The following is a 19,578-nucleotide window of genomic DNA, read 5'->3' as shown; positions in this document are numbered from 1 at the left end:
ATGGTGTATGATCCTTTTAATGTGCTGTTGGATTCTGTTTGCTAGTATTTTGTTGAGGATTTTTGCATCTATGTTCATCAGTGATATTTAGCCAATGGTTTTTGTAAATAAAGTGTTATTGGAACATAGCCCTACCCATTCATTTACATATTGTCTCTGTCTGCTTTCATACTACAATGACATAGGTGAGTAGTTGGGACAGAGAAATTATGGCCTGCAAGCCTAAAATATTTACTATCTGGCCCTTTTAGAAAAAGTTTGCCAACACCTGCTATAAAAGAGCAGATCAACATGATTAACAAACTTGAGCTAATTAATGTATTTTGAAAACTGCATCTCAAAATGATAGATTGCCTAACTTTTGAAAATATACATATCCAAACTTCTGGGATGCAACTAAAGCACTGCTTACAGGAAAATGTATAGCTTCAAATGTATATGTCAGAAAAGACGAATGGCTGAAAATCAGTGTGTTAAGTACCCATTTTAAGAAGTTAGAAAAAGAACTGAAGCTTGTGTAAACTGCTTCTTTGTTGAAATTCTATGTATTTTATTTTATTTATTTTTTGTGGAGTTGAATCCAATCAATGTAATTCCTGAATGTACTCTTTTTTTGGCATCTTTATTGGAGTATAATTGCTATACAATGGTTTTTGGCTGCATCGGGTCTTTGTCGCTGCACGTGGGCTTTCTCTAGTTGCGGTGAGCAGGGGCTACTCTTTGTGGAGGTGCGTGCAGTAGTTGCAGCATGCAGGCTCAGTAGTTGTGGAGCATGGGCTTAGTTGCTCTGAGGCATGTGGGATCTTCCCTGACCAGGGATCAGACCCATGTCCCCTGCAGGCGGATTCTTAACCACTGCCACCAGGGAAGTCCAAATTCTGTGTATTTTAAAACATCATTGTCATTCTCCTGATTTCTATAGGTTTGTTAAGATCATTAAAATAAATTCTTGAATTAAATGCTTGAAAAAAAATAAAAAGAAAAAAGAAAAAACTGAAAATAAAATTCAAAGAAAGTGGAAGTAAGTACTAAAATAAGAGCACAAAACAATGAAATAGAGAACAAATTAACAATGGACAAAATCAACCAAACCACAGGTCAACTATTTAAAATGACTAGTATTATTTTTATAATTGTCTTCTAATAAATAAAAAAGACAGGCAAGCCCACTGGAAAAAAAAATAGGCAAGAGACTTAGACACTTCACCAAAGAAACTATACAAATGGTCCAAAAACATAACCTCATCAGCTGTCAGAGCTGCAAATTAAAACCATAATGAGATTCCACTGCACCTACCAAACTACTATACTTTGAAAGGACTGACAACGCATTTCCACTCCTAGTTATATACCCAACTCCTAGATACATAATTGTGCTATTCATTTGAGGAATATCACACAACAATAAAAACAAACTATTTTTGTACCTAACAACATGAATAAATCTCACAAACAAAATGATGAGCAAAAGAAGCCAGACAAAAGGAATACACACTGTTTGATTCCATTTATATGAAGTTTAAAAACAGGTGAAACTATTCTGTAATGGGAGAAGTTAGGACAGTGGTACCGTCAGGGAGGAAAAAAGAAATACATGGTTATGTATTCTTCCACACATCGGCATAGTCCAATGTGTGGAAGAAAACCCAGGAAAGCAGGGGTCACAGAGCCCACGGGAGGAAGTTCTAAGACAGAGGAAATGGCTGTCAGTGTCACCTGTCACAGACAGGTAAAGAAAGTTAAGGACTAAGTCACTGGATTTAGCTACAAGGAGGTGACTGGCAACCTCAGGGAGATGGTGGAAAAAGAATCCTGACAGCAGTGGGGAGAGGAAAGAATGAATGAGGGATTGGAGCAGAGCACTCTTTGAAGAGGCTGGTTGTGAAGGAGAAGGAGGATATTGAATGACATCAAAGGAGAGAAATTTGGGGAGAAGAGGGCAATTTTGGGGGGTGCTTTTGTTTGCTATTTATTTTGAAAATGGTTGAGGCTAGAGAATATTTATAAACCAAGGAGTAGAAAGGCAGATAAAATTTACAGGAGAGTTGGATTTTTGTAGAAGCAACGTCCTAGAGGAGGGAAGAAAAGACAGGATTTAGCACATGCGTGGAGAGTTTATACTTCAGCCAGAGCCTTGAGGTGGAGCGTTACAGGTGATGGAGGGTTGGGGAAAGATTTGGGATAAGCAAAGGCAATTCATGACAGATGGCAGTAAGGAGATAACAGGAAATGATACTCTGAAGTCCATAGTTCAAGTGAATAACCAGTGTAATTTCCTTCAACAAGGTGAGGGTTTTGAACGCTCACTGTGCCCTGTGCTAGGGGCTTGATGTCAGAAGATGAATATGATGCCCTGAATCTCACAGTCCTCTCTGTACTCACCTCAAAAATGACTTAGTTTTTGTCTCTGCCTGTCTTTCCACTTACCCTTTCTTCCCATCCCCGCTTCTGTTTCATTACTCTCCTGTAGATACTTCTCCCCCTTCTCTCTCCCTTCCCCATGGGCCCTTTTCTCCCTCTTCTCCTGTCTCCCTTCCCTGCACACCCATCTCTCTTGACTCCTCTGTTCCTTTTCTCTTTCCCTCTCCCTCAAACTAGCCAAAATGAGGAAACAAAATTAGCTTTTGGGTTTTCTTATTTAAGGAATAAACTTTTGTTTCCTGTGTTTAATTTTTTCAAATAAGTCAAAAATTGTGTACTTCCTTCTCTAAAACTAAAGGTATACATGTGTCTCAATCAGATTTGTTCTGTTGCTTAATGACACCTGATAAAATAAACCTTCCCCACCTCCACTGAGGCCCATGGGGAAGGAAGCAGAACCTTTCATCTGCACTAGGCACCATGTTTACTTTGCACACACTGTTGACTCCATGAGAAAGAGAAGACTTAAATGTGATAGTCTTAAAGAAAATAAAGTGTTTTCAAAGTTTGTATGTGTTGTACTAGTAAAGCAAACATAAAGAACAAGAAAAAAAACAGAAAATTCCTATCAATGTCCACACATTCAATGTTATAACTGCAATTCAAATGACAGGGGAGAATTTAAAAACAAATTGCTGGCCAAAGAAAACTGTTTGCTTCTGGAAATCTTACACTGTCTGTTGTGAGCCAAGAAAATCACTGTCCTCTTCGTTCCCCTGACCTGGCAACAAACAGAATTGAGGGCCCCATGTTGCCCTGGTAATAACAGATGACACTCCCCACACGCTGAGAGCCACACACAGCACCGCGGGTCCTGACTCTGGCTGTGGAATCTCAGGAGAACACACACAACTGGATTTGACACTGACTTTGGCTTCTTTAGGTGACTTAAGATCACGAGTTATTAACCATATGTCAGCAGAACCAATGCTTGACTCTGATGATGATTTCTATTGAGAGTGAATATATACAAATTGCATCCACTGCTAAACTCTGAGCCTCGTCTGGTGACAGCCTGAATTGTTCGTCATTACCTTTAGAAATAGTGCTCACAGTTTATGACTTCTAAACAACACCTCCAATTATAAACTTCATGCTTAAATGTCCTGACATGCCCTTTCTAAAGGAATCTTTAATAAAATTTTTAAACTATATAATTTTTATAAAAGGAAAATAGGAGTGGAGAGAAAGACTCCTTAGCATTGGGGGATAAAGCTGGGGAAGGACCCCAGAAGAAGTTCAGGTTCAGGTTCCCAGAAGTGCAGGTCACATTGGACAGTTGGGATCATGACATTGCCCAGACGCAGGCATTGAGAGTGCAGTGGGCATGTGTGAGTGATCTTCACAACTAAAAATGAGGCAAGAACCAGAAAGAACAAAAGCCCCAAACAGCCCTTACATGACTACAGAGAAGAGCAAATTTCTCTTTGCTTTCCAGTCTCTTGAACTGTTCACGTTTGTTCCTTCCAATAGCACTCGACGCTACAGATGTATGGTTCCCACATGCTGCTCGCACTCTCCTTTCCTCAGTTCTGGATCATTTCTGTCTTTCACAGAAGAATGAAAATATCTAATAAAATATCTAATAAAGGGCTTCCCTGGTGGCGCAGTGGTTTAGAGTCCACCTGCCGATGCAGGGGACACGGGCTCGTGCCCCGGTCTGGGAAAATCCCACATGCCGCGGAGCGGCTGGGTCCGTGAGCCATGGCCGCTGAGCCTGTGCGTCCGGAGCCTGTGCTCCGCAACGGGAGAGGCCACAGCAGTCAGAGGCCCATGTACCGCCAAAAAAAAAATAAATAAATTTTTAAAAATAAAAAAAATCTAATAAAATAATTCACAGCAAATTAATAATTGGAGAGAAAATAACTTCATTATATTCTTTTGGTGGTATGTGCATTTTAAGAAGGGTCTTAGAAGGCAATGCCTAACCCAAAGAGGACACAACCTTGGAGGGAAATGTAGACAACTGGGGGTGCTTGGGGGCAGGAAGTGTATGCTCCTATCCCTAGAGACCCTCCCATGGTGATTATCTATCCACCACATATTTTAAAAAGTGATTTCTTGCCATGGGTACATCAAAATTTTGAAGTGCTATCTGAATTACGCAAATGAACCTCAAACCTTTTCCTCTCTCTTTCAGACCACTTCTGACACCTAAACCCTATACTTGATTGTAAAATCTTAAGAGAATCTAGAGACAAATGTGTCTGTAAAAGTCAACAAAGTGCTTACTTGTATAGGTATGACTTCATGGGTTTACAAAGACATAAAATTGATCCCTTCCCCAATTCGATCATTCTTGAGAGTTGAAACCACCAAATTCCCATGCAGCGCACTTTGTCACTTTTATGGGCCCAGAACTCCTTTCTCAAAGGGTAGGGCTTTCCTTGCATCTAGTTTAAGATTTTTTTTAATAAATAATTTTTGCTTGCTAACTTATGCTTTTCTTTCACTTTTCCCACTTTCCCCTCTCCCCCTTATATTTCTCAGGACAAATGTTGCCTTTCACTTCACTGCCAGTCCCTCTCAACCCCAGGTAAGTGAAGGGCTTCAAGGTTATCATGATTCTTCCTGTTGGTGTTACCCAAAGAAACCATGGTAAAGGGTAGAGTTAGCATGTGATGTTGCCCTTGATCTTGCACAACATGAGTTATATTTGTACTTTTGGAATGTTGTTCATGTAACTGGGATTTTAGACACACCTTTAACCTTATCACTTGAATTGTTGTAAAATGGGAGGCATGAAGTATTTGCAGATGTTCCTTGGTTCAACCTTCATTCATAAAATTGTGGGCCTACTATGTACCAAGTACAGTGTTAGATTGTACTAGGTGCCAGGGATAGAAGGATTAATAAGAGACAGGTGCAACTTCTGCCCTCACGGACCTTATAATCAGGATGGGGGTGGGGAGACAGAGAGTGGAAGACCACCACTAAACAAATACAAAAATAATCAACTGATCTGAAAGTACAATAAAAATGAGACAGATTTTAATTTCTACAGTGTTATGGGTAAAATTAATTTCTCCTGTCATTAAGAAAGAACAGGAATGCTGACAAAAATTATTAGAAGAATTAGATATTTGTGCTGTGCTCTCCATTAGGCCATAATCATAAACAGACTAAATAGATGAAAACTTTGATTGATTCAGGCTGCTTTTCTGGTGACACTTCTAGCTACCTTCCTTTTTCCTTTCATAGCTTCTGAAAGAGTGAAGTTTATGCAATAGCAAGTTTAAAACAGATTTATTTAATGTCCTGATATTTATTATAAGTCTTCTGTAATACAACTTTGTCAAAAATGGCCTTGGATATACTGTACTAAAACTGGGATTAACATATTATATGGATAACGTAAATCTGTCACAACCACTTGAGAGCTGGTGAATATTTAACAACTGGTTCTTAGAGTGACAGCACTGTTTTGTAGCGTTTGCCCATTTCTGCAGTGTAAATACCTCCACTCTGGTGGATTTCAAGCTGCCAGCGTGACATCATTGAACACAGAGTTTGGAATCGATGTGCACAATCAGCTCCCCAGACCTGCAAAAGCCAACTCCAGCACACCTTGAAGAGTTAAATTTTCCATCAGTGAAAGCCTCCACAGTGCATATATGCTGCCACCCAGTGACAGAAGAGGACTACAGTCCCACAATCCATTGCCCTCAGAGTATTAGCCACTTAATTCATGAAATATTTGAGAGCACTAGTTGCTAGGTGCAATGGGAGATATCTATATAGAAAGGGAGGGGAAAACTTGTATCCCATCTGCAGAAAGAGTACGGTCTAATAGTCCTGTCGAAAGCTATAATAAATATGATAGACTGAATGTCGTAATGTACTTTGTAGACTGAAAACCAGTGATGATTATATATTATAGCTTCTTTCTATTTTAAAAAAGTATTAAACACTAAAGCCCAAATAATTTGTATATAAATCACAAACTAGAGTAAAATATACCTAAAACAAACTCATGAAACAAAATAGAAATTCTTTGACATCTCTGAAGGTCTTACTTTACTCTTAACTGTTCCCATTTCGGCCTATATTTTATATCCTCTTCAACTGTAGGAAAAATTTTCTGTTCCTGTAAGTCCACCCAAACTATTGCACATACTCAGACAACCTGAATCACCACTGTCTGCCTCTATTCCTGTAGATAGAAGCAGGTTACAGAAACTGGATAGATAATCAGGACACAAGATGGTGATTTTTAGCCTAAATTCCAGACATTGCTTTGGATCATTGTCACTTGCTTCTTTCTGGTAAAAGTAGATTCTCAAGGCAAGGGGTTTACTTATTTGGGGTTTATGGTAATTTAAAGGTAAAAAGTGATTAGTAATACCTTGGTATACAGATAAGGCTTCTGTAGATGTCTACAGCTTGCACAAAACCAACTCCTAGAATATACAGGCATATATGTGATGCTCATTACTGCTAATAGTAACCATAATCATGCTTTTGGGGCTTCCCTGGTGGCGCAGTGGTTGAGAGTCTGCCTGCCGATGCAGGGGACACGGGTTCGTGCCCCAGTCCGGGAAGATCTCACATGCCACGAAGCAGCTAGGCCCGTGAGCCATGGCTGCTGAGCCTGCGTGTCCGGAGCCTGTGCTCCTCAGCCAGAGAGGCCACAACAGTGAGAGGCCCGTGTACCACACACACACACAAAAGTAATAATAATAATGCTTTTGAGTTACAAAGTATGGTTCCCCTAAGAACCAAGAACGCCTCTTGGGAATTCCAGAGTATTCACCTTTGGAAGAGTCCTGTATTGTATGTATTTGAATCAAGCTCCAAAATAAAAGCACAAAAATGGAGTGGGTTCTTGAGAGTGTTGCCATCTGTTACAAGGCATGAACAGACTTCCAAAAAGCACCATTAATGACACTCTTTCATCTTGAGATAATTTTTTTCCCCCATCAGAAGGCTTTGGATTGTTGAAAAAGTTCTATTTTTATTGCTCTGGTTCTCAGAATAAGGTTAATAAAGAGGATGTGGGAATGCAAAATGAAGTTTTAACGGGTTTTGCTTCTCCTTTAAAGTGATAGATTTACTAAAGCCCTAGGATAGGGGTTTGCTTTGTTTGTTTTCCTCAAAATTTTAATCATGTATTTCATGTCAAACTTCTCAACCAGTTTCTATATTTATAACTACTGGGCAGAAGTCCCCTTTCTTCATTATTAGCAACATGTTTAAGGCTTAGAGTTAATAAATTTTTCCAGTGGATTGATAATCTAAGTAGGTAAATAGTGTAACTTTTGTCTATTATAAATGTTTCCTTATTCTGATGATATTTGAGAAATACTTCTGCCCCAAATTGTGAACATATTTCAGGAGGCTAGATGTAGGGCTTGGTCTTTGAATCTAAATGTCATCTCACTGTATTCCAGCCAGGAAATAGATTCTTTGGCAAAAAAGTCTAGGGGAAGGGTGGGTCTAGTGCTAATTCTTGCCTATGGGAATGTGGTTAAGATTCTTGAAGAACAGGCTTATCTGTTTTTCAAGGAGGAGCTTCATATTTCAGAATGACCACGCAGAGGCAAACCTTGTCTCCTGTCACATTTCACATATCTCTAATTCAAAGGGTTGGGGGCATCTTCTTAAGTCAAAATTGGAATGAAGTGTAGCAAAGTTTAGTTGAGAAGGAAAAACCATAAAAAATGATATGGCAATATTGTATGAAATGGATCCTTTCTGTTGTTCACTGCTGTGTTCCTAGTGCCTGAGCCCTGCACAGAGCATTTGCTCAATATGCAAGAGATGAATGGCTGACTGAATTACTGGAGGCTTACTGAGATTTACATCTGAACTCTGTGCTTAATATTTGAGGAAACCACCTTATTCGTGGGAAAATAGCTTGAGTTTTTGACCGTAAACATTTCTTAACTTTAACAAATCTTGTCTTTCTTTTTTTTTATACTTAGTATTTTCTATACAAATTTCCTGAAGATGTGGACTCAGTTATCATTAAAGTTGTGTCTGAAATGGCTTATCCATGCTCTGTTGTCTCAGTCCAGAATATCATGGTGAGTCTTCATAACCTGTCAACCTTCCAATACGGAGTACTATATTGTCCCAGGATAAATGAGAGAGAAGGGTGAGCACCATATCATCCTCATACTACATATTCCTTACAAAACTGCTAAATAAAAACAGTATCTTGTGCACACAAGTGGGCAGTCTATGTTTGTAGACATTAATCTGGGGAGATAGAGAGCAGTTGACTCTTCACCAAAATAAACAAAGGAAGGAAGGGAGGGAGGGAGGATCATGACAGAGAACAAGGAAGACCAACTTGTGGGCTGCACAAGAAAAACAGAAACCTGTTTGTTCTATTTTTTAAAATTGTTATTGTGTCATTAGGCCCTTTCTGTTTCATAAGGTGTTAATAAAAAATGGGAAGGGTGTGATACACTTTAAGATGATCTTTTCAGTTCTCTTTGATATAAAGTGACCTTGACTTCAGAGGACAAGGCACCAAGTTTTAGAAGGACTATTTCATGACTGTTCTGGGGGAAAACTCTTCATGGTTTCTGGCTCAGTAGGGACCCCCTCCCCTGTGATCCAGGTGGTGTGTGTGGTATGTATACTATGACATTAGTGATGCTTTCCTTTTTTATCCCTCATGCATGTTACAGTGCCCAGTGTATGATCTCGACCACAATGTAGAATTTAATGGTGTCTATCAGTCCATGACCAAGAAAGCTGCCATCACGCTACAGGTGAGACATCACTTCTGTGGTTGTTATTGTCAATGACAGTGCACGGTTTATAATCAGATGACCTACTGGACCAGTCAGGTTACCTGCTGGACTTAGAAAAACCTAAGGGATTACCACTCACTGTGTACCTTGAATCTCTTTCATTTCTGATTGATTTTAAAACAAAGATTGCTACACCTGAAATCAAAGCCTTGGTGATAGTAGATAGTGCTACTCTGCCAGGTGCTCCGTTCCCCTTGGGGAATCTTGGGAACCTGTGATGCAGTGGGACATGTGTCTGACAGATTGCTTAGAGAAGTAAGGGCAAAAGATTCCAATCTACCCAATGGGGGATGCTGGTTTAGGGCAAAGTTTATCTGATCCATTTAAAACAACTAAACATATTCTACTAAAACAATATTTTAAATCAACTATCCTTCGATTGAAAAAAAACATATTGTAACCAAAAAATTAACTTCAACTCTGGACAGAATAGATAGGTTCAAAGGAATATGAACCACATTTGTGCAGAAGTTTGCCCTTTTGGTATTATAATTAAATTATTATTTCAACGGTAATTTTATAGCAAAAATGTACAGACATGTCAGCATATTTTCAAAGAGATTCTGTCCCTGGCTTTAGAGCGGTACTTACTTGGAGTACCTGCAATTTGATCTGTTCTCTAGGTAAGGAGATACTGTTTGTTGAATAGCAGGCCATGAATGAGGAGAGGTTAATTATAATTTAGGTATCAGACCAAAAACTTCTATTCGTCAGGCTTTTATTTTTAATGTCTCAGATTCAATATCTCAAATATCTGCTCTTGTTTTTAGTATTTTTTTTTCCTTAGCACATCAGCATTATGTGGTCCCAAATTTAAAAAGACAAAAAAATAACCATAGTAGGAAACTCAGATTTTACATCATCCGGACACTAAATTAATGAAGTACAAATCATATCAGTACATTCCTACTTTCAATATGTTTGGCAATAAGTTATTACTTCTCTTTTGGACCCATGATTCGGTATTGGGCCATTTTCTCAGTGGGTTAAACATAATATCAGAAATTTGGGGATAATAAAAAAACTCAGAGTTGTATAAATATACTGGATCTTAAAGATTATCTCGTCAACCATGCTTCATTCATGGATAAGAAACTGGGACACAGAGAAGCCCACTTAGAGAAAGTCAAAGCCAGGACTGTAACTCAGGTCTCCTGACTTGAGTCTTTGCTTCCCTAACCTAAATTGTTTATTGAACTGCTGACTGTGTGACTTTTAGGAAAGTCATTTATCATTAAATTTTAAAATAATAAAAATGTAATATAGTGAGGCTAAAACTGCCCTAAAAAATAAAGTTTATTCAAGAATTTAATATACAAGTATAAATTATTAAACATAGACTGTTGACATATATTTTATATGGGGTCTACTACAATTCTAAGCACTCAAGTGGGCACCAGACAGATTGAAATCAGAACAGTCTATTTATGTAATTTCTTGAATATAACAATTATTTTATTATGGATAACCTGGAGTAGATCATGGGAATGTGAGAGTCCTTTCTAAGGAGTTAGGGAGCAGAGGTGAACTTTACATTTCTTCTCTTTCCTCTTTCTTTTTGCCCCCACCATTATGGGCTTTCTCCCTTCTTCTCACTATCTTTATGTCTTTTGCAGAAGAAGGATTTTCCAGGTGAGCAGTTCTATGTGGTGTTTGTGATAAAGCCTGAAGATTATGCCTGTGGAGGATCTTTCTTCATCCAGGGTAAGCAACAGTGAGGAGTATTTGTCTACTTAGAAAAACCCAACAGAATGGAATGCAAAGGAAGCCAAAAGCACATTTTGGCCCCTTCTGGCCCCTTCCAACCATCTCTAGTTCCCACTAAGTGAGGGTCATCATCAGTGGCTTGGCAAGGCAGTCTGAGACATACATGAGAAACAAATAAAGGGAAGAAAATAATAAATCTCAAGATATTATTGATACTACAAAATGCCATTTAGTGCCTGAATCTTTCCAAAGTCTTGTACTCCCTCAGTTGGCCCAATTGGCCCTGTTCACTCAGTTGGCCCTTTACTCAACAAATATTTACTACTGTGAAGTCATGATCTTATACAGCAGATCGAGGTCCATTTTCAAAGATCATTTTGGTAGCGAGCAGTAATGGAGTCACTTATATTTATCAGTAGTCATCATTTCCCCAAGGAAAATTCAGAGTTCTCAATTCCCATTGCCAAAATTGTACCTTTCAAGACAGTAAGTAAGCAGAGTAGGGCAACTTATCCCAATGGCAGGGGTTATGTCAGCTCTTAGGCATAGTACAAGTGGTTATGGGCAACTACCCACTAACTACCATGGGAATGGAATAGGCTATTGATTGAAAACACAGACCCCGCCCCCAGCAGCTGATAGGCCATACATGATCAACACAAAAAGTGTTTACTGTTGAGTGTAACATCGTTCCCTCAGTATTTAGGTGAATTTTCTTCTAATATATTCTTTAATCTCTCAATTACATAGCTCTAGAGTTTTGCCAACATCCAGTGTTCTCGGTAAACTATAAGTCCTTTGATGGCCATATAAGAAAAAACAAATTCTCACTGCCTAGAAAAATGCAAACCAACAGTGCAAAAGGGTTCCCTTTTCTCCATACCCTCTCCAGCATTTATTGTTTGTAGATTTTTTGATGATGGCCATTCTGACCAATATGAGGTGATAGCTCATTGTAGTTTGATTTGCATTTCTCTAATGATTAGTGATGTTGAGCATCCTTTCACGTGTTTGTTGGCAATCTGTATATCTTCTTTGGAGAAATGTCTTTTTAGGTCTTCTGCCCATTTTTGGATTGGGTTGTTTGTTTTTCTGATATTGAGCTGCATGAGTTGCTTGTATATTTAGGAGATTAATCCTTTGTCAGTTGCTTCGTTTGCAAATATTTTCTCCCATTCTGAGTGTTGTCTTTTTGTCTTGTTTATGGTTTCCTTTGCTGTACAAAAACTTTTAAGTTTCATTAGGTGGGAATGTAAATTGATACAGCCACTATGGAGAACAGTATGGAGGTTCCTTAAAAAACTAAAAATAGAACTATCATATGACCCAGCAATCCCACTACTGGGCATATACCCTGAGAAAACCATAATTCAAAAAGAGACATGTACCACAATGTTCACTGCAGCACTATTTACAATAGCCAGGACATGGAAGCAACCTAAGTGTCCCTCAACAGATGAATGGATAAAGAAGATGCAGCACACATATACTGTGGAATATTACTCAGCCATAAAAAGGAACGAAATTGAGCTATTTGTAGTGAGGTGGATGGACCTAGAGTCTGCCATACAGAGTGAAGTAAGTCAGAAAGAGAAAAACAAATACCGTATGCTAACACATATATGTGGAATCTAAAGAAAACCAAAACAATGGTTCTGATGAACCTAGGGGCAGGACAGGAATAAAGACACAGACATAGAGAATGGACTTGAGGACACGGGGAGGGGGAAGGGTAATCTGGGACGAAGTGAGAGAGTGGCATGGACATATATACACTACCAAACATAAAATAGATAGCTAGTCGGAAGCAGCTCCATAGCACAGAGAGATCAGCTAGGTGCTTTGTGACCACCTAGAGGGGTGGAATAGGGAGGGTGGAAGGGAGGCACAAGAGGGAGGAGATATGGGGATATATGTATACATATAGCTGATTCACTTTGTTATAAGGAAGAAACTAACACAACATTGTAAAGCAATTATACTCCAATAAAGATGTTTAAAAAAAAAAAGAAAAAGAAAAATGCAGACCAAAAAATGTGGTAGTTCTCTATTTTTGCAGCTGTTTTCTTCAGATGTCTGTGGCATATTGAGCCATATGATATCAGGAGAAGGGTCAAGCCTTCTTCATTCAAGAAAGGAGGCTGCATTCTCATTTGAGTCACTTAGTGCTACCAAAATGCACCCAAACAAAGGCCAAGTTGAAAGTTTTAACCAAAAAGAGTATTAGACAGTTTGAAGGTTTTCACATAGTTCTTGCTCAAAGAAAATTCAGCAACCAGAGTTAATTCTGGACAGTTTTTAAACAACTTTTCAGATCAGAGACCAGGAACCTAGTATCTGATCCATTGTGCTTTGTTCTTTTTTACCAGAAAAGGAGAACCAGACCTGGAATCTACAACGTGCAAAGAACCTTAAAGTGACCATTGTTCCTTCCATTAAAGGTCAGTCTTGTTACTAAGATTCAGTGGAGACATTCCTATGTCAGGAAGGCAGTCATGTCATTCAATGCTAATATCATCCTTCCAGAGAAACATCGTAAGAAAACTAATGTTTACCCTAGAGATAGAAGAGAGAATCAAAGCATTTTGTTAAATCCTTTGCACAAAGAAAGGGAAGTCAATTATGAAGTTGTATACAGGAAGTCCCTTCCCAGCTTCCCTGAGGAAGTCATCACTGTGAAAGGCAGCCATTTATGGACGATGTCTGGGTGACCTTCAATAGCTTTGCTGCTTTTAGTGGAATTATCTTAGGATTTAAGAATGAGTGTGATGCAGATGGGCCCATGAAGCTGTCCTGTCCCAAATATGGTCCTCTCTTCTCTTGAGGACATCCTAACCAAAGCTGTTTCTCTTCCCTCAGGATCTGTTTATGTGAAATCCATTCTTCTCAGTTTCCTCAGCTTCTTCTCCTTCTACTTGGGATGCCTGTTTGTTGCGTTTGTTCATTATATCAGGTATGTCAAGAGCTTCAAGAAATGTCAACCCCCTTCACCTGTCTCTGCTTAGTGATTAATTAGCACATTAGATTTTAGAGCCATATTAACTGGATTCGAATCTATCTTAGCCACAAACTGTGTGATCTTGGGCAAGTTACTTAAACTTTCTGTGCTTAAGTTTCTTCATCTGTAAAATGAGGTAATAATTTACCTCATAGACCAGTATAACTGCAGTGTTTACATCAATGTCCTGCACAGAGTAAGTGCTGATAGTGTTAGCTATTTTCATAGTTAATGAAACTTCAACAGAAAGATAGCTTGGGTAATTTTTAGACCAGAAAATACTCAATGTAGATCCTATGGAATGTAGGAAATGAGTTCTACCTAACATGGAGATTTAGAAACAGCTTTAAACATTCCATCAAAAAGTACAATTAATGCCTAAAATAAATATTGAGGTATAGTAAGTAGCAGGAGTAATAAATATGCTTTGACACTACATTACCAGGTGCTTTCTTACTGTTGTAGCATCAATTTTACAGTAAAATGTTCCTCGAGAGAAAAAAAGGAGATAATCATGCTGTAATTTGGAAATTTCCCTTCCCAAGAGTTTGGAGCCCCCAGTGAAAAGAGGACCAGTCTTTCCTTGTATCTCAGAGAAGGCCTGAACCTTGAGAATTCCATAGCTTGTCGTGGTCTCTGTAAAACAACTACAAAGGAATGGCAGGAGGTACAATAAACAAATGTTCTCTCTCCTCTTGAGCATGTAAAGAAAACAAAGCCAGTATAGAATTTTCACATTACTGGGCAAGATTAGCCTCATGTGTAGAAAAACCTCAAAGCTACCACAGTGATACAACTATCTCAGTGATACAGGCCTACCTCTGACTCAAAAAATAACTCCCTTCTGTGACTTTCATGAAGCTTTGCAATTGAGAAACTGACTTCAAAAACCCACTGACCGGGCTTCCCTGGTGGCGCAGTGGTTGAGAATCTGCCTGCCAATGCAGGGGACACAGGTTCGAGTCCTGGTCTGGGAAGATCCCACATGCCGCGGAGGGACTGGGCCCGTGAGCCACAATTACTGAGCCTGCTCATCTGGAGCCTGTGCTCCGCAACAAGAGAGGCCGCGATAGTGAGAGGCCCACTCACCGCAATGAAGAGTGGACCCCGCTTGCCACAATTAGAGAAAGTCCTTGCACAGAAACGAAGACCCAACACAGCCATAAATAAATAAATAAATTTTTTTTAAAAAGCCTCTGTATATCCACAGTTTCTGCATTCATATTAAAAAAAAAAAAAAACCAATGACCATATCTGGGACAATTTGAGCACCAAAACAATTAAGGAGAATAGTGAATTATAAACCATTGAGAAAAATAGAAATTCATGAATCCATATCAGTAAGGGAAGAAAGGAAGGGAGAAAAGGAGGGAGGAAGGAAGGAGGGAAAGAAAGACCAAAATACTTACAGATATACATTTAATAAACTCAACAAAATTATTAAAATAGATACACATTAGGGACAGGACCCATTAGCAAATCCTGACCTAGGAGGGAGGACTCTTGCCTACAGCAGAACACCAAACACTGACTGGTAAATAAGGAGAGAGTGCTGGAATTGGAAAATCATCATTTTGCATAGATCAGGTTAAGAATCATCAATGAATACTAAAACTAGCAGGAAAATCTGATGAGGATCAACATATTTGCATGGCCTTAAGTGTATCCCCACAAATCGCTTAGTAGTTGTATGGGAAAAAGTAGTAACTATACAGTGGAGAAATTAGACTATTGACAGGTTGATAAAAATTAATATGACCGGGCTTCCCTGGTGGCGCAGTGGTTGAGAATCCGCCTGCCAATGCAGAGAACACGGGTTCGTGCCCCAGTCCGGGAGGATCCCACATGCCGCGGAGAGGCTGGGCCCGTGAGCCATGGCCGCTGAGCCTGCGCGTCCGGAGCCTGTGCTCCGCAACGGGAGAGGCCACAACAGTGAGAGGCCCGCATACCACACACACAAAAAAATTAATATGACCAAGGGAATGATGGACGCTGTGTGCCTCCAGATGTGACACCCTGAGAAGGAAATAGCATCACTTATGCAGTATTCCAGCCAGAAATGCACATTTTTAATATAATCCTGAGGAAAAAATCAGACAAACTCAAAATGATGAACATTCTATTAAAATGTATTACCAAAGACAAAAAATAGCTATGGAAATGTTCCAGATTGAGGGAGACTAAAGATATGTGACCACTAAAGACAACATTTGATCTCAGACCGGTTCTTTTACTAGAAGAAAAATATGCTATAAAGGACATTATTGGGTCAATTGACAAAACTGTAAAACAGACAGCAGATTAGATAAGATTATCATATCGATGTTAAATGTGCTGAAGTTGACCTACACTGTGGTTATGGAAGAGAGTATCTTTATTCTTTGGAAATATTTAGGCATAAAAGTTCATGACATATGCAACTTACTTTCAAATGGTTCAGAAAAAATTTTTTATGTATACATGTATATGAAAACACACATGCACCCAGAGACAGAATGAGAAAGCAAAGGGGGTAATATGCTAACAATAAGTGAATCTAGGTAATGATACATGGGTTTTCTATATTCTATTCTTACTCTTACAGCTTCTCTATAAATGTGAAATTATTTTCAAATAAAAAGTTAAAAACAAAAACTCCAGTCTATAGGCAAATATTATACCTGGAAAGTATACATATATTAACTGGTTATCAGCTCATTAATTTATCAGATCATAATCACTAACACTGAACAAGTACTTAACTCTTTGCCAGGCACTCTGAGTAGACTGTCTCATCTAAAGCCCCACAAACTGAGGCATTCAGAAGTTAAGCAGTTTGACCAAGAGTTCACTGCCTGGGTTTGAACCCAGGCAGCCTGGCTCCAGAGCCTTAGCTCTTAAGCAGCCCGGACAAGATGGGTCTGGAGTGATCAGGGCATGTGAAGGAGGGCAGTCCTAATTAAGGAAACCAGGTCAAAAGCCTGGAACCCCAGCATGAATTTGTTTTTTTGTTTTTTTAACATCTTTATTGGAGTATAACTGTTTTACAATGGTGTGTTAGTTTCTGCTTTACAACAAAGTGAATCAGTTATACATATACATATGTTCCCATATCTCTTCCCTCTTGTGCCTCCCTCCCTCCCACCCTCCCTATCCCACCCCCCCCATCCCACCCCTCTAGGTGGTCACAAAGCACAGAGCTGATCTCCCTGTGCTATGCGGCTGCATCCCACTAGCTATCTATTTTACATTTGGTAGTGTATATATGTCCATGCCACTCTCTCACTTCGTCACAGCTTACCCTTCCCCCTCCCCATATCCTCAAGTCCATGCTCTAGTAGGTCTGTGTTTTATTCCTGTGCTACCACTAATCTCTTCATGACATTTTTTTTTCTTAGATTCCGTATATATATATGTGTTAGCATACGGTATTTGTTTTTCTCTTTCTGACTTACTTCACTCTGTATGACAGACTCCAGGTCTATCCACCTCATTACAACCAGCATGAATTTGATTGAAAAGGGGTCCGAAAAGCTGCCAATTTTGACTCAGATGAGTTACAGCGTCATGGGAAAAGAAGTTCATCTTTTCTGCCTCTCTTAGGAAGTCTGTCTGTACCACTGATGTTTTAGATTTTAGAAAATAGGTTTCACCTCTTTAGTTACCTAGCAGACATAACCAGTGTACAAACAGACAAAAATTAATAGCTGGATATCAATCTCTCTAAAGTTGTTATTCAGCCTGCTGAAGCGAGCACAGTTTTTGAAAGTTGTGGCCTAAGGCTCTGTTGAAACCTCTGGCTGCCAGATTACTTTGCTAGTGCCAACTGCACAAGCATAGATTCTTTCCAAATATAGACAAACTGAAAATAGAAATCTGGAGACATAAGAACTACTTGGCATCTAAATAGGGGAATAAACTGAGAGAAAATGCTAATAGAACTCTTCCTTCATTGAACTAAGCAGAAATAACAAAGTTTTCTACAAAACCAAGTGAAGCCAGCCAGTCCTGGAGCAGAATGCCAATTGCTTGTTGAGCCCTCTGTTCTTTATTACTAATACATGTGGGGTTCGCAGTACATGCTATGAGAGCAGGATGAAAACAATGATTAGAGACATGGCTCCTGTCCTCAGGGAGCTAAGAATTCAAAGTGTTTTTATGCTATTTTGGGGGGGGGGGGTTGTTTTTTGTTTTTTTGGTTTTTTGCGGTTCGCGGGCCTCTCACTGTTGTGGCCTCTCCCGTTGCGGAGCACAGGCTCCGGACGCGCAGGCTCAGCGGCCATGGCTCACGGGCCCAGCCGCTCCACGGCAGGTGGGATCTCCCCGGACCGGGGCACGAACCCGTGTCCCCTGCATCGGTAGGCGCACTCTCAACCACTGCACCACCAGGGAAGCCCTATTTTTTTTTTTTAATGTTTTTATGTTTTTTGGCTCAACCCTAAACTCCATTCCCCTCCCACCCCCCAGCTCCAATTCATTCAGCAGGTATTTATGGAGCCCCTGCAATGACCCCCTGGGTCAAGCACTGCAAACATGTCTCTTTTTTTTAAATTATATTATATCTATATCACTTTACTTTTTTTATTAATTTATTTTTGGCTGCATTGGGTCTTCGTTGCTGCGCAGGGGCTTTCTCTAGCTGCGGCAGGCAGCGGCTACTCTGTTGTGGTGCGTGGGCTTCTCATTACAGTGGCTTCTCTTGTTGTGGAGCACAGGCTCTAGGCCCGCGGGCTTCAGTAGTTGTGGCTCACGGGCTCTAGAGCGCAGGCTCAGTAGTTGTGGCGCACAGGCTTAGTTGCTCCACGGCATGTGGGATCTTCCTGGACCAGGGCTCAAACCTGTGTCCCCTGCATTGGCAGGCAGATTCTTAACCACTGTGCCACCAGGGAAGCCCTGCATACATGTCTCTTATTCCTTCCTCTCAGTCACCCTGCCAGATGTTGAGTTCAAACTACATGATCCTGATTATTCATTCTTCCCTTGATTCCTGTATTAGTTATCTATTGCCACAATAATGCTGCATAAAAATCAAGCATAAAAACTCCAAAAACTCCAACCATAAAAACTCCAATACAGATTTACATTTGCTCACAAATCTATGGGTCAGCTGGATGATTCTGCTAATCTGGACTAGGCTCGGAGATCTCAGCTGTGTGTGGTCATAGAGTGAAATCAACTGGCAGGTCAGAGAAGAGCTGGCTTTTCTAGACTGGCCTCAGCTGTACTTTGCCTCTCATCCTCCAGCAGCCTAGCCCTGGTTTATTGTATCTCCAAGAGAGATGGCAGAAGAATGCAAGGCTTCCTTAAGATGTAGGTTCAAAAGTGGCATGATATCACTTCCCCCTCTTTCTATTGGCCAAAACAAGTGATAAGGCCAGTCCAGCTGCAAGAGGTAAAGATACAGACTCCACTTTTGATTGAAGGAGCTAGAGACAAGATGAGGTATAGCCATTTTTCAATCAATCTAGCATAGGTCTCATTTAATCTTTTTTCGTTTGTTCACTGGATACTGCCTGCCTCACCCTAGCTTTGTAAATCATTTAACTCCTCTAATTAAGAACTTTATCAGCTCCAAAACCTAGGGCAAATGTGGTTAAAGCCTGTTAATACAAACACAGTCCAAACACATCATCTTTTATGAGTTCATATAATTGCTTTCTAGTTAATATCACTAAAATTGTTTTTTTAAAGGGACTTCTGTAGAGCCTC

At 39.7% G+C, this 19,578-nt stretch overlaps 1 protein-coding gene across 2 annotated transcripts in view; it reads left to right on the top strand.

The window, feature by feature from the left end:
- The window catches only part of SIDT1 (SID1 transmembrane family member 1), an 87,752-nt gene that overhangs the window by 32,145 nt on the left and 36,029 nt on the right, over positions 1-19,578 (top strand). The window contains exons 4-9 of one of the 2 annotated variants that reach the window (XM_059063868.2): positions 4,912-4,957; positions 8,346-8,447; positions 9,060-9,143; positions 10,802-10,889; positions 13,262-13,333; positions 13,752-13,845. In XM_059063868.2, the coding sequence (XP_058919851.1) occupies positions 4,912-4,957; positions 8,346-8,447; positions 9,060-9,143; positions 10,802-10,889; positions 13,262-13,333; positions 13,752-13,845 (486 nt within the window). Of the gene's footprint in view, positions 1-4,911; positions 4,958-8,345; positions 8,519-9,059; positions 9,144-10,801; positions 10,890-13,261; positions 13,334-13,751; positions 13,846-19,578 lie in introns of those variants that run through there. The other variant, XM_067034622.1, reaches the window with a different exon arrangement.

This window comes from Kogia breviceps, chromosome 5 (genome assembly GCF_026419965.1).
Source record: "Kogia breviceps isolate mKogBre1 chromosome 5, mKogBre1 haplotype 1, whole genome shotgun sequence".
Lineage (NCBI taxonomy): Eukaryota > Metazoa > Chordata > Mammalia > Artiodactyla > Physeteridae > Kogia > Kogia breviceps.
Note: the sequence above shows the minus strand (reverse complement) of the source record. Positions and strands in the feature narration are given on the sequence as shown.